Source organism: Phycodurus eques, chromosome 6, assembly GCF_024500275.1.
Source record: "Phycodurus eques isolate BA_2022a chromosome 6, UOR_Pequ_1.1, whole genome shotgun sequence".
Classification (NCBI taxonomy): Eukaryota; Metazoa; Chordata; class Actinopteri; order Syngnathiformes; family Syngnathidae; genus Phycodurus; species Phycodurus eques.
Window position 1 is genome coordinate 3829181 of NC_084530.1, and position 15062 is coordinate 3844242.

The 15062-nt window shown below is 40.2% G+C and overlaps 1 protein-coding gene across 3 annotated transcripts in view; it reads left to right on the forward strand.

Moving 5' to 3' along the window:
* Window positions 1-15062, forward strand: part of LOC133403790 (VPS10 domain-containing receptor SorCS1) — a 250256-nt gene that overhangs the window by 180691 nt on the left and 54503 nt on the right. For all 3 annotated transcript variants that reach the window (XM_061679044.1, XM_061679045.1, XM_061679046.1), the window contains exons 11-17: window positions 766-868; window positions 3878-3954; window positions 4902-4993; window positions 5344-5451; window positions 7425-7542; window positions 9710-9843; window positions 13346-13459. In XM_061679044.1, coding sequence (XP_061535028.1) covers window positions 766-868; window positions 3878-3954; window positions 4902-4993; window positions 5344-5451; window positions 7425-7542; window positions 9710-9843; window positions 13346-13459 — 746 coding nt within the window. The remainder of the gene's footprint in view (window positions 1-765; window positions 869-3877; window positions 3955-4901; window positions 4994-5343; window positions 5452-7424; window positions 7543-9709; window positions 9844-13345; window positions 13460-15062) is intronic.

Here is a 15062-nt window from a genome sequence, read left to right on the forward strand (position 1 = left end):
ATGCTGACTGATCCTGCAACAGTTAAAGGCCAAGTTCAGAAAAGCATCGCCCAACAAAGTGTTCTGAGCCAGCTCAGCTAAAAGGTCAGCCAGTTTGATCCAATCCAAAAGGATGACCTCTGATTAAAGAGGGCACTAGGCATTACACAAAAATACAATGAATGTTTGTTGTATCTATATTTTTCTGAAAGCATCTGAAAGTTCAGAGGGCTGGTTCACTATGAACTAGATTTCCCCAAATGGGAAATACTTTTTACATTACAAAGAAACTAATTTACCTCTGATGTGCTCTTTAACGCTTACTCTGACTTAAGGGAAAAAGTAGTGTAGCTATGGTTCGATATCATTGTTGATGACTTTTTGTGTTTGAATATCTTTTGTAAGCATGGCTCTATACACCCAAAAAGTTGTTCTTTCTTTACTCTGGCATTTTGTAGCATGCTTTGCCTTCTACCCATATTATATGGCAATTTGTCAGAAAATGCCAGCGTTTTAATAAACCCCTAAACAGCCTGTCACCAAATGGCCTGTATCACTGGCATTTTGCTCGGTTGTAATGAGAATTGTGCCGTTAAAGGTTAACCAAATTAAAACTAATGGTGAGCCTAGCCAATAAAGAAATGGCATATGTGATACATTGAATGGCATTGGGAGGGTTACACATCCAAATTGTTGTATTATTTATTTGTTGTGCTGCTTTTGGTTAGGCTTTATAGTATTAAAATAGTAACAGCCTCAATTATTATGTCTTGTTTGTTTACGCAGCCATATTGTTCATTGCATCTTCATCTTCATGTCTCTGCAAATCCCTACACATCTGGAAACATAGCAAGTAGGGACTCAGCGCCTGGAATCATTGTGGCATCAGGTGAGTTCATAAAGCCTTTTTTTTTTCTACTGTTTCTCTAATGACATCAATCAATGGAAAATTAAACTGTAAAAATACATACCATAAAAACACTCAAAAAAGATCAATCTAAAAGACCTCAAAGAGAAAGTCAGTTAAATATACACTCTGTGTAAATGAACCCATGTCAGTGTTATTTGATATTTGACTTTGAATCACATTTAGGCCATTGCTCACCCAGCGAGTACCAACAACTGTAGACTATAGAACTTTGAGCTCTTGAAAAGCGAACAAGTGCTTGTTGGGGAAAGTGGGAAGTTCTTAAAGCACTCAGCTTTTACAAGCCCTTTTCACACCCCTCTGTTTCCGCTTTTCCAGCGTCGCTATTCTATATTGCATTAATGAGTGGTGGGGTTGGTCAGTCCACAAATGTTTAACACCAAGACTCATATCTCCCATTTTTTTGTGTTAAAAGCAATTGTTGCTGTCTGAAAAGCATTCGCAGGCTCTCTGACTAACATTGAAATACGCACATCTAATTACTGTATATATTTGTGGGAATTCATGTCTGCTGTGCAAACGCTTCACACAGACGCGGAAATGTACCGCTTTATTGAGTTCGACTGTAGCGTTAAAGTGCAAACGGCTATTGTAGTTCACAAGTTTTCGTTCATATTTAATTTTAAATGTAATGTACTGTATGCCCAAAAAATTGGTTTGCTTTTTGAATGAAAAAAATGCACCTGTTAACCTAGTGTTTATTCATTTATCTATCTTACACCAGTCACTGATGGTGTAGTGGTACACTCGCCTGACTTTGGTGGCGGCAGCGTGTGTTCAGTTCCCACTCAGTGACGGTGCGAATGGTTGTCCGTGTCTATATGTGCCCTGCGACTGACTGGCGACCAGTTCAGGGTGTAATCCGCCTTTTGCCCGAAGTCAGCTGGGATAGGCTCCAGCGACCCGCGACCCTAACCAGGATAAGCGGTGTTGAAAATGGATGGATCTGTCTTACACCTTAAATTTTAGAGACACCCCTCAAAGCTATTAACCACTTACAGTGAAAAAGAGATTACAACTTCCCGTTTAACACCACCTCACAGAAAGGCTGAACACATTTTTTTTTATTTCTGCCTCGAACCAGCAGTGTTTCTCCCAGAAAACGAGGCAAAAGAAATACTCAGCGTTTCACTATGGAGAAAAAGTAACAACTGCTAGAAAATGAGACCACCAAGCCCCTGAGGCAAATTCACACCTCTGTGATACTCCCACATGAATCCTCAGTGTCAATAACTCAGCAGCACATGCCGCAGGTGTCTGGAGATGTTTTCTTCCAAAGTGTGGATGTATGGACCTTGCCTCAAACACGTTAGAAATGGAAGACTGGGAAGAAAAAATATATATATTTAAAGTTAAATATATTTTTTTTAAATTACCCTATATCCCTCAATTACATATTTCAAATTGTCTATAACAAATTGGCTTGCCCCCCCCCCCCCCCCCCCCCCCCCCGCCCGAAATGTAGTGTTTAACATGAATGACAACACCTCTTTGGAAAAGTAAGCTTTTCATCCATTTCTCAGTGAACACAAGACCAATATTCTGCATTTTTATGATGATTTAACAAATCTGATGTGAATTTTAATTTTGAATCTGCAATTTATCTTTGCTGGACTTTAACTGGATTTCTTACATTTGCGGAATTCTGAATTACGAAAGGAAACTTAAGATTTTATTTTCATATAAACTAACAAGGTTTCAGAAGGGAAAGAAAGACAAAAAAGAGAGATAATCAAAAATAAAGAAAAATATTCGCTGTCTGATGAATTGAGTCCTTCTGAAGCTCTACATCTGAACAAGCAGGAAATATTTTTTTCTAATAGCGTAATCGCTTGGTGAAACCGATTAAAAATGTAGGCACCGATCTGTAGCACCGCAGGGCCTCTCCAGTCTTTTGCAAAAAGGGTAACTCAACATTGGCTACAGCCAAGAAGTATGCAGCCTCTGTCATTATTTTCCTTCTGAAGTTTGCATTATCATGATTATAGTGTGTCTCCTAATGGGATTCCCACTGCACCAGATAAATCTAATGAATGTGTCTTAGCACTCCACAGAAAAGTGGGTTATTTAAGCCTGTAGCGATAGGTACTAAATTGTTTCACTGAAGTGTCTTCTGTCTCACACAGACTCCGTTTGTACACTTCAACTTTGCTTTGCTTGTCAGTAATGGGATCAGTGTTTTGGATGTTGCGCTAACATGTCCAGCAGAGCCAGCATTGAATAACAATGTGTAATAATGTTGGCTACCTTGTGTTGTCTACAATATAGAGGCCAACAAAACCAATAACCCTGCCCTCACTCAGAATGATTTGTTTTGCATAACCTTTTGTTGATTCTACTATACAGCCATCCATCCATTTTCTGTACCCCTTATCCCCACCAGGGTCACGGGCGTGCTGGAGCCTATCCCAGCTATTTTCGGGCGAGAGGCGGGGTACACCCTGAACTGGAGTTTGCATGTTCTCCCCGTGCCTGTGTGGGTTTTCTCCGGGCACTCCGGTTTCCTCCCACATCCCAAAAACACGCATGGTAGGTTAATTGAAAACTCTAAATTTCCCATAGGTGTGAATGTGAGTGTGTTTGTTTGTTGTTTGTTGTTTGTTTGTATGTGCCCTGCGATTGGCTGGCAACCAGTTCAGGGTGTACCCGCCTCCTGCCTGTTGATAGCTGGAATAGGCTCCAGCACTCCTGCGACCCTTGTGAGGATACGCGGCTCAGAAAATGGATGGATTGATGGATGTATTAGAGCAGTTTACATATTTTGGAATGCACGTTCAATGTCAATTTGAAAGACAAATGGAATATTCGGGATTATTTATATATTTGGGAGAGAACATGTCCTGTACATTCTTGTATACAATGCTTTATTTAGAAATGTTGCTGTCTCCTCAACAGATTAGAATGAATTAATTATACAGCACGTTTAGCAAAAATTCTCCGTTCACATATTGTCATTTGTTTGCATAAAAGGTTCCTTTGGTTCTGAGCTGACCACCAGCAATGTCAGTGTGTACATAACGTCGGACGCAGGCAACACATGGAGACAGGTGGGGCTATATTAGTATTATGCTTTGAATCATTATTCTTTTCTTATGCTTAAATTTTTTGTGGTGGTCCAAAACAAACACATGACGAGTAGGTATCATCGACCAAAATGCATTACTTGCGCAGGCAGGTTACAGGTAACAAGACTGATTTTCTGTCAGTGGAAAAGGCTAATCAAAAGAGGTTAACACTGGTGACAACTGGTCAAAACATGTCAAAACATGTCAACAAGAATCTAGATGTATTAATGCTATGAAAATAATGGCTGGAACACTAGTACAGAGAAATGAGACAAGCTCAACCTGGAAGGAGTGAGAGGGGAGCTTATGTGCTCGCAGACATAATTAGAACCAGGCCGGCGATCAGAAAAGCCTGCATTTGACAGGGCTTCTATTGTTACTGAGCGGACCATCAAAAGTCATTATTAGCTTTAGTCAGAAAATGATTTAAATCCTAACCTTGGTTATGTCAGAGATCCTAAAATCGGAGATCAACCAAGCAACACAAAATTCTGTTCAACTATAAGCCCTCGGGTGCATTCAAATGACCAGTGTACAACACATCACGTGGAGCAATTTTCTGCAAATAGTCACCCATTTACACCTAAATATTTCAGGCTCAATTCTCAATTCACACTCTATCTTGTTTTGATGACTAACCTTTTTCATTGATATTCATCAGAATTTCACAAACAAATTAAATCTGAGGAGCACTTTTGTTCACAGCATTCAGTGTCAATGAGCAGCTTTTAGCTCAATCGATTAAGGTGTTTTCATTTCATGGAACCTGTTTCCATTAAATTTAGTCTTGGAAAGGGTTAGATGGTAGTCTGCCCACAAGAGTTACCATTGATGTGAGGGACGAGCATGTTTAGTACTTTGTGGAGATCGTTAAACTTTAGTAATTGCCTTAGGTAGTGAGTCTTTCTCTCTTTGTCTTGGCTCTGAAGATCTTCAGTGAGGAGTATGCATTGCTGTATCTTGACCAAGGAGGAGCCTTAGTTGCAATAAGACATACTCCACTTCCCATCAGACACTTGTGGTGAGTCATGTTAACAGAGATGCATGATACATGGCATGACTAATTCCTGGAGATGAAACCCGCAGTATGAAGTTCGTCAAACAAAAACAAATGAGTTTGTTGTCCAACCGGGGGACATTATTATAGCAGGGCGAAGTCCTTACAAGCATCTAAGAAAAATCTGCATCTACAATTGTCATTTGATTGCAACTCTCCGTGTTTAAATTTGTAGAGAGTCACACTACCTGTGATTAGAGCCCTGTGCAGAATATGAAATAAAGTCATTGGACAACTTTCAGGGTCATTAGCTTGTGCACACAGTGTGGGAGATTAGCATGGGCCCCAAGTGTATTTGATGGTTATGTTCACAGGTTGAGCTTTGACGAAGGACGGCAGTGGAACAAGTACAGCTTCACCAACACACCTCTGTTTGTGGATGGTGTGCTCGGAGAGCCAGGGGAGGAGACACTCATCATGACGTGAGTGAAGATTTGTCATCACAGAAATCTATCCATCACACTTCATCTGCACCGCAAACTACTACTGTGTTAAACCCTGATAAGATGTTTGCATCTGTGTCTGAACTATCCATTATTGCTCACTGTTCTCTTTTCAAAAGACACGTTTCCTCTCAAGGTCTTGGCAACTTCCAGACTGTCCTCAGTGTATAATCACAAGGGATCGGTGCTTTGGCAGACCGCAACTGCATGACTGTTCATTTAAAGCCCACGAAAACGTTATCAATGTGATCCAAGAAACGTTCCTTTAAAAAGTTGTAACTGCATTAAAAAGAGGGTAGCTCTGAGGCAATAATTAATTGCGTACAGATGAATTACATTTATGAACCCTCCTCTTGTGTTCTTTCATATTAATAGAATAGGTCAGGATGTGTGCGTATTCTATGACACAGTACAACTCCATTATTGCAGGAGGGTTGAATGTGACTGGATTTCTAAGGCTAAGACATCAATGTTTTATAGCATCGCGGAAGACTCACCAGGGCAAAAAGGGAGTGAAAGTGGAAAATGCCCCACAATATTCGCATCATGGAGAAAACACAATTGTCGACAATGCTGTTGGGTTTCAACTAACAGTGGGGTCCCCAGCAGAGTGTCTCAGCTACTGCAAGAGAGGAAAAAAAACTTTTGTTTTCGGAAGTCCATCAGCCTATTTGCTTATATCCTTACACTGTATGTTTTAGTATGCATGGGGACGGTTTAGGGCAGAGAAACACGCCACGCAATTTAGCTGGACAGTAAATATTTATTTGATCACTACCATCCATCCATCCATTTTCTGAACGGCTTCTCACTAGGGTCGCGGGCGTGCTCGCGTGCTATCATCGGGCAGGAGGCGGGGTACACCCTGAACTGGTTGCCAGCCAATCGCAGGGCACATACAAACAAACAACCATTCGCACTCACATTCACACCTACGGTCAATTAACCTACCACGCATGTTTTTGGGATGTGGGAGGAAACCGGAGTGCCCGGACAAAACCCACACAGGCACGGGGAGAATATACAAATTCCACACAGGCGGGGCCAGGGATTGAACCCGGGTCCTCAGAACTGTGAGGCTGACGCTCTAACCAGTTGTCCACCATGCCACCTTTTTGATCACTACGTTTTTTCTTTTGCTCATGACCACTGAGGCTATCATTCGTTGAGCTATATTTACGTTTGCTTTTTCAGCCACTTACTAATGTCAGTAATATTGTATCTGCTCAAACGCATATAGTGTTTTGATACACTATGGCACTTGTCCATTTACGTAAGTGGTGCCACAATATTTGGGGTTGTTAATTGTTTAATTTTTTTCCCAATTTTCTTTGTCTCTGAGTAGGCCACTGAAATTTCTGCAAGGATAGTTCACTGGCAGGTTACAGTCACCCAAATAAGAAAAAAGAACCTTTCACTCAAGCATTTCCCAGGAGCGACACCTGATTTGAGGATTTTTTTTGTGTGTTGTTTGTATGCTGCTATATTAGGGATGGGCATAGTAATTGACTGACATGAAGAAATGTATCCTTTGACTGTGATTTATTGCTGATGTATCACATCTTGAACCAGTTCATTGTGTCTTTAGTAATTGACGGTAAAAAGTGTGCACCAGTTGGCTGGCTATTGTCAGAGCCTATAAAAGTATTAAAGAAGACGCTTTTTCCCACAGTGTAAAATACATAGGTGACTAGGTGACTGAAAACTGCTTGTAGAGTCTTGCAATGTAAAGTATGTGTAAGCTCCTCTGACGTTTGGCTGAGATACTCTCTGGTACAGACAAACTACTTACGTATCTTATAAACAAAATTAATGATTCATTCTCATTTACATAAAAAATGCCTAACAAATAGCAATATGAAGAATGGTGCCGGAATTATTATTATTTTTTTTTTTACTTTCAGCATTTTTGGATGTATGTATAACCAGAGGTATGTACGTCTCTTTTCCAGGATATTTGGCCACATCAGTCATCGCTCAGAGTGGCAGTTAGTGAAAATAGACTTCAGGTCCATCTTCAACAGGAGATGCACAGAGGCCGATTATCAGACGTGGCACCTTCATAATCAGGTATCATACCAGCATAGGATTACTGATTGCGAATGGTGTATGCTTTCATACTCGCCCAGGCTCGTCAGATATATCCATCCTTCCAATTTCAACACCGCTTATGCTGGTTAGGGTCACGGGGCGCTGGAGCCTATTCCAGATGACTTCGGGCGAAAGGCGGACTGCACCCTGAACTGGTCGCCAGTCAGTCGCAGGGCACATATAGACACGGACACCCATTTGCACTCACATTCATACCGTCACTGAGTGGGAACTGAACCCACGCTGCCCGCACCAAAGTCAGGCGAGTGTACCACCACCCCATCAGTGACCTCTTCAGATCTAGTCAAAGCAATAACAAATGTCATTAGTGTTTTATTACATACTGTATAATAATTCAGACTGCACTTTTCTAGATAGTTCATTTCCTGAAAGGATATTTCCTAAAAAAGAAAATATTCAAGTTGTAATTTATCGTAGATATTTTTACTTTGTTGTGTAAATTATTTTGTTTATTTGATAATAATTTCTTATTTGAGAATTTATTGCGAGCAGTTTGCATTTTTTTTTACGTTTAATATTATGTCATTTGTTCACCCAAAAGAAAAGCAGTTTTATTTTTTGCATTTTGTGCACTTACTGTACTGAACATAAACCAAAAGGTGTGAACTTAAAACCAAGGTACATACAGAATCGTGATTTTTGGTGTAACATTCCAGCTGTACTGATGAGACCTCTATCATACTAAGTGTTTCTTGAGGACTGTAATTTTTTTTCTTCTTATGCTCATTCTATTCTACAAGGGACATTCACTCAGGAAAATCAAGAGAATACAGTAATTATTGGAAATAGGATACAATGCTTTGATTTAGACAGTAAACGAGACAAAATACCCATTGGCCGCTGCACAATGTAGTCCTGTACAATCTAATGAAAATGCAAACATTTAATTCATCTTGTTTTTCTGCAACATGTCATCTTTAGAATCTTATTGGATATACATTACACAGTGTTCACAGATGTATCATTTTAAGTCTTTTAGAAAGTGCTTTATATTCTGAGGTAATACATACAGAGTCAGGTTTAAGAATCATCTTCAGGCTCCTAAATTATGAAAGAATTCAAACCGGGTGTCTTCATCAAAGTTGTGTGTTACTAAACTTGCACCTTCAACTCACACATTGGAGAGAGATAAACTAAATTGGGATTTCTGTTGTTACAAAATGCTAAACGTCCCGTATACAGTTCTCCATCTCTTATCCTTTCATCTGCATACACAGAAAGTCCTTAACCTGATCAGACCTGAAGCCAAGCCGGTGACTTGTTTTCCTCCTTTATTCATACTGTAGATAATTTCTGAAAGGAATCTAGGCACCCACATGCTCAGATGCTAATGATCTAATGTGTAAGACAGCACAGTCCAAATCAATACTTTTCACCCATATTGAGCTACAGTCAGTGACACTTGAGAAAGATATATATTTTCAGATGTTTGAATTTTGAGAGGAGATGGTGAATGCTTAGGATGCCTCCAGGACGCCTCCCTGGTGAGGTTTTCCGGGCATGTCCCACCGGGAGGAGACCCGCGGGACACGCTGGAGAGACTGCGTCTCTCGGCTTGCCTGGGAACGCCTTGGCATCCCCTCGGAAGAGCTGCAGGAAGTGGCTGGGGAGAGGGAAGTCTAGGCTTCTCTACTAAAGCTACTGCCCCCGCAACCCGACCTCGGATAAGCGGAAGAAAATGGATGGATGGATGGATGGATGAATTTTGTTCCAGTGGAAGTAGCCAGAATCTTTAAACATCTCACTAGTGACACCTAATGCACAAAGGCAGAATGTTGTGATAAAAAGAGCAGTGCAGTGAAAAAAATGGAAAAAATAAATAAACCCAAACAAAATCAGAATCACAAAGTTTAAGATGTTGAGCATACCACACAGCATACAGTAAGCCCCAAAACAGACATGACATTCTTTTTTTTTTTTTTTTTTTTTTTTTTTTAAAACCTGTCCTGTTCAGTTGCATGGCCTTACAGAATGGTGGTATGCATGACATTCTAAAGATAAACAATGCAAATGTTCCTATCCAAACTGTGTGATGCATACATGGATGGTTTGCTCAAAGTTGTCATTTATGGCAGATGTGACAGTTCGCATCTTTCATCATCTCACCCTTGCAATTGACCCACAGGGGGAGCCCTGCCTGATGGGAGTGAAAAGAATCTATAGGAAGCTGAAGCCCACTTCCAGGTGTGTGATGAGAAAGCTGTACTTGACTTCAGTGTCGTCAGGTCCTTGCGACTGCACAGAAGCTGACTTTGAATGGTAAGATTTTTCTTAAGGGAATATTCCAACAGATTTGACAAGCATTCACGTGTAGTACACCTCAGCACACTCCTTACATTTTAAAAATGAGCTTGTTACTTTTGAAACATTCTCAGGTTCGCAACGACACGGCGTAAAAGACGGGATGTGGCGATGAGAATATTGCCCCACGTTTCGCCAGCGTCAAAACCTCTGCCTAATAAAATTTAAAGTGAGTGCTTAATCTGGCGTTTGTGAGCGGTGTTAGTAGTTTTTTTTTCTCCCCAGCTTCTTGAAATGTAGGGGAAAGGGAATACCAGGTGCCGCTGCTTGGCACCAAATTGAAGTAATTACCGCAACGTACATTTGAAGAGTCGATGGTCAATGTATCCTGCACTTCACATTAGTTCTTGCAGCTAGGTAGCTGCCTTCTTATCAATGCACGAGCTGCTAATCACAGCTTGATTGTCATGCCCAGCCACGGCTACACTGTCTTGGCCCAGGGCCGTAGCTAGTCCTTTGGAGGCCCAGGTAACATTTAGGCGTAACATTTAGGCCTGGGCTACAGGAAAAAGTTGTTTATTGTCTGCTTCCAATGTCTTGTTGGTCATACATAGTGTAGAATGATTTATTTCTTGCATTTAGTGAATAATGCTGAAGATAAACCTTCCCCCAAATCGCATTCTAAATCTCAAACACAATATTTGTAAAAATAAATGAATAAATCGCAGTTAAACGTATTTTCCCAAATCGTTCAGCCCTAGTCCTGACTAATGACTATGGAGTTTTAATTGGGCTCACATTGTTAAAAGCTTATTGGTTTCCAGTGGCAAGGATGGTCTGTGTGTGCCTAAAGGTTTCGCCATAAACACACATGATGTTGTAGCTAACTACACACAAGTGTGGCTAGGAGGTTTTTATACTGTTTACCGACATTGTCTAAAAGGTTTCATGACCAAATGCCAACCCTGCAATTGGGAAAAAAGCCGACCTGTTCTAGCAGTTTTTTTTAAAAAAAAACTAAAACTAAACACACAGTAGAAGGAAATACACAAATTGTATATTTAACCAAACACATTCTTCACCTGACACACATAACTTCGTCTTCACCAGCTGAATGCTACTACATAATGCAAAATGTCATAGACACACAAACGACACAGCAACATACACAAAAAGATATATAACAATTCATCTATATACGTATATCTATTACAATACTCAGGCATATATTCTTTCTACTCTGGAACAAATTAGTTATATTACTTCAGCCTTGCCTCAACATTTTTTTGCATTTTGAACATGTATTTAAAGTAAGTTTTTTACAAACCCCAATTCCAATGGAGTTGGGACGTTGTGTAAAACGAATAAAAACAGAATACAATGATTTACAAATTGCATAAACTACAAAGACAAGATAATGTCCAAACTGATGAACATGGATTTTTTTGCAAATATTCATTCATTTTGAATGTGATGCCTGCAACACTTTCCAAAAAACGCTTTGATAGGAGCATGTTTACCATTGTGTTACATCACCTTTCCTTTAAAAACACTCAATAAGTGTTTGGTAAGTGAGGACATTAATAGTTGAAGCTTTGTAGGTGGAATTCTTTCCCATTCTTGCTTGATGTACAACCTCAGTTGCGCAACAGTCCGGGGTCTCTGTTGTTGTATTTTGCGCTTCAGAATGTGTCACAGACGCCACGGTGCGAACTGGTTAGCACATCTGCCTCACAGTTCTGAGTACCCGGGTACAAATCCAGCCTTGCCTGTGTGGAGTTTGCATGTTCTCCCCATGCCTGTGTGGCTTTTCTCTGGGTACTCCGGTTTCCTCCCACATCCACAAAACATGCATGGTAGGTTGACTGAAGACTAATACTTTATTGCCCATAGGTGTGGATGTGAGTGCGTTGTTTGCTTACAGGTATACGTGCCTTGCGACTGGCTGGTGATCCAACTGGGTGTGCCCCCCCCCCCCCCCCTCTTGCCCAGAGTTAACTGAGATAGGTGCCAGCACACCCGTGACCCTAGTGAGGATAAGTGGGATGGAAAATGGATGGATGGATAATGCGCCACACATTTTCAATAGGAGACAGGTCTGGACTGCTGGGAGGTCAGTCTTGTATTTGCACTCTTTAACTATGAAGGCACACTGTTGTAACACATGCAGAATATGTGTTGGCATTGTCTTGCTGAAATAAGCAGGGATGTCCCTAAAAATGATGTTGCTTGGATGGCAGCATATGTTGCTCTAAAACCTCTATGTAACTTTCAGCATTAATGGTGGCTTCACAGATGTGCAAGTTACCTCTGGCATGGGCAATAAACACCCCCATACCATCACAGATGATGGCTTTTGAACTATGTGCTAATGGTCAGGAAGGTCCTTTTCCTCTTTGAACCAGAGGACTCGATGTCCATGATTTCCAAAAACAATTTGAAATGTGGACTCGTCAGACCACAGCACACTTTTCCACTTTCCCTTTGCATCTGTCCATGTCAGATGAGCTCGAGCCCAGAGAGGCTGGCGGCGTTTCTGAGTGTTGTTGATATATGGCTTCTGCTTTGCATGGTAGAGTTTTAACTTGTATTTGTAGATGTAGCAAGAAACTGTTCACTGACAATGTTTTTCTGAAGTGTTCCTGAGCCCTCGTGCAGGCAATATCCTTTACACAATGATGCCGTTTTTTTTAAGCACTGCCGCCTGAGGGATCGAAGGTCACAGGGTTTCAATGTCGGTTTTCGGCCATGCCACTCACACGAGAGATTTCTACAGATTAACAGAATCTTTTGATGTTACGGTTTGTAGATGATGACATAAACTGTTAGACTGTTTGTCCATGCAGTTCACAAAGTGGTGAACCTTGCCTCAATCTTGCTTGTGAACAACTGAGTCTTTCAGGGATACTCATTTTAGACTCAATCATGACACTCACCTGTTTCCAATGAACCTGTTGACCTGTGGAATGTTCTAAACAGTTGTTTTTTTAAGCTTTCCTCAACCTCTTTTGTTGCCCATGTCCCATCTTTTTTTCAACATGTTGCAGGTCCCAAATTCAAAATGAGAGGATATTTGCAAAAAATAAAAATAAAAATGTTCATCAGATTGAACATTAAATATCTTTGTCGTGTATTCAATTGAAAATAGGTTAAAAAGGATTTGCAAATAATTGTATTCTGTTTCTGCTTGTTTTACACAAAATTGAGTTTGTATATTTGAGTGAAACTTATGCCATGGTCAAAAGTTAGAATCTTTTTTTAATAATTTTTTTTTTACCAATGTTACAAGTCACTATCAAGTATAGGTGCATTCTCAAATGTAAGTACTTGTACTTACAAATGTAAGTACTTGTACTCGTACTCTGTCTGAGAAAAAAATAAATAAAGCAGGTAAATTCCCGGGTCAACGTTATCCATCCCCTTATCCTAAATAGGTGCCACAAACACAGGACAGCAAGTCAGTTCCAAATTAAAATGTCTTTATTGCATAATGGTATTATCTGTGCTTGGCTCCCTACAGTGATTATGGCTATGAGCGACGGACGAATGGGAAGTGTACTCCTGCCTTTTGGTTTCATCCATCAGTAATGTCCAGAAATTGCACAACAGGGATGACCTTCCTGAACAGCACAGGGTAAACACAGGATTATAACTGTTTCACAGGCTTTGTTTAAATTTGTAGCTCAAGATACATTAATGAGATTCTTATGGATAACAAAGAGAGATTAAGGGACATGGGGGCTGAATCAATCAACACTTATATTAAGATATAACTTTTCAAGGTCAGAGTGCAAAGATTTTAAAAAATTCTTGATACCTCTTGAACCCATTTGCAAACCACAACTGTCTTTTTGGGGTGATTAGTTGTCCCGTTATAGAGCAGTTTATTCGCTAGCTATAACTCAGAATGTGTCATCTGCGTTTTGAATCTAGCGTCTCCCCATCTTCGGCAATCGTCGGCTGTTTTCGACTGTGATGTAACAAATGGCATACCCTCCATTCATTTGGTGTTACCGTGCGAGTACACACACACACACACACACACACGCACACACACACACACACACACACGTCGCTGTTCGGGTTATTGCCGCATATTTTGCTATTTCACAATGTTTCATAGTGTGACAGCTGGTTTAATGAGTGTTGATAAGAGCTGCTTGAGCTTTCCAAGCAATAAAATAGCAATATAAGACCAGTGGATCCTCTAGGGTCAATCGGTGCGGGCTGGGGGTAAGCTGCATATCTCGTGGCTACCTAGCAAATGCATGTAACTTTTGAACTGGCATATTTTCGGAAACATTTAGCAGAACGTATTGGAGACCCGGGCATAGTTCGAGCCAGGCTGAAACCAGATGAGGTGACGATTTTCCCTTCGACAATCGCATTGTCAACCCAGACACTGGTTGCCATGGTAATGGGAAAAACAGCACATAGAGGATGCAGGTAAGACCTTCTTTGCATGTACTAATGCTATTGGTGTTGATTATATGCACTGATCATTGGAAATGTAAAAAAAACAAAATATTTTCAGTTACAGTTTAAACCAAATCGGCGCGCTGTTTACCTTTCATGTATGGCTGATGATATATATATATATATATATATATATATATATATATATATATATATATATATATATATTTTTTTTATATATATATATATATATATATAAATATATATTTTATATATATATAAATATATATAAAAGATATATATATAATAAAAGATATATAATGTGTGTGTATATATATATTAGGGCTATACAAGTTGAAGCGTTAACTCATGATTAATCACAAAAAAAGTAACGCATAAGTGTCGCGCATGTATTGTGTACATGAATTGTATCTGTATCGAATTGTTTGATACAGTGGTCACGGTTCGGTATGCACTGAATGACAATACGTCGTTTTATATTTCCTGGATAAAACTTTGACGATAAGGAGCTGTGCTAAACTACTCCGCCTTACGCCTAATTGTTGTGCGCAGATCCACTATGGTGCTCCTCTCACATTCGTTCTGACCAAGGGTGCATTCGGAAATTCACCCTCAAGCCCTAACTCTACTCTCAAAATGCACGGTCCCGAGTGTAGCAGAGCAGCACCGGAGAATATTTCTGAACGCACCCTAAGCTGCTGAGACAGAAGCTAAGGCACCGTTGCAACATGGCTCGTTCCATAGATCCTCCTGATATCAAAAATTCTCCACCATCTTTCAAATCTGGCGTTTGGAACTAC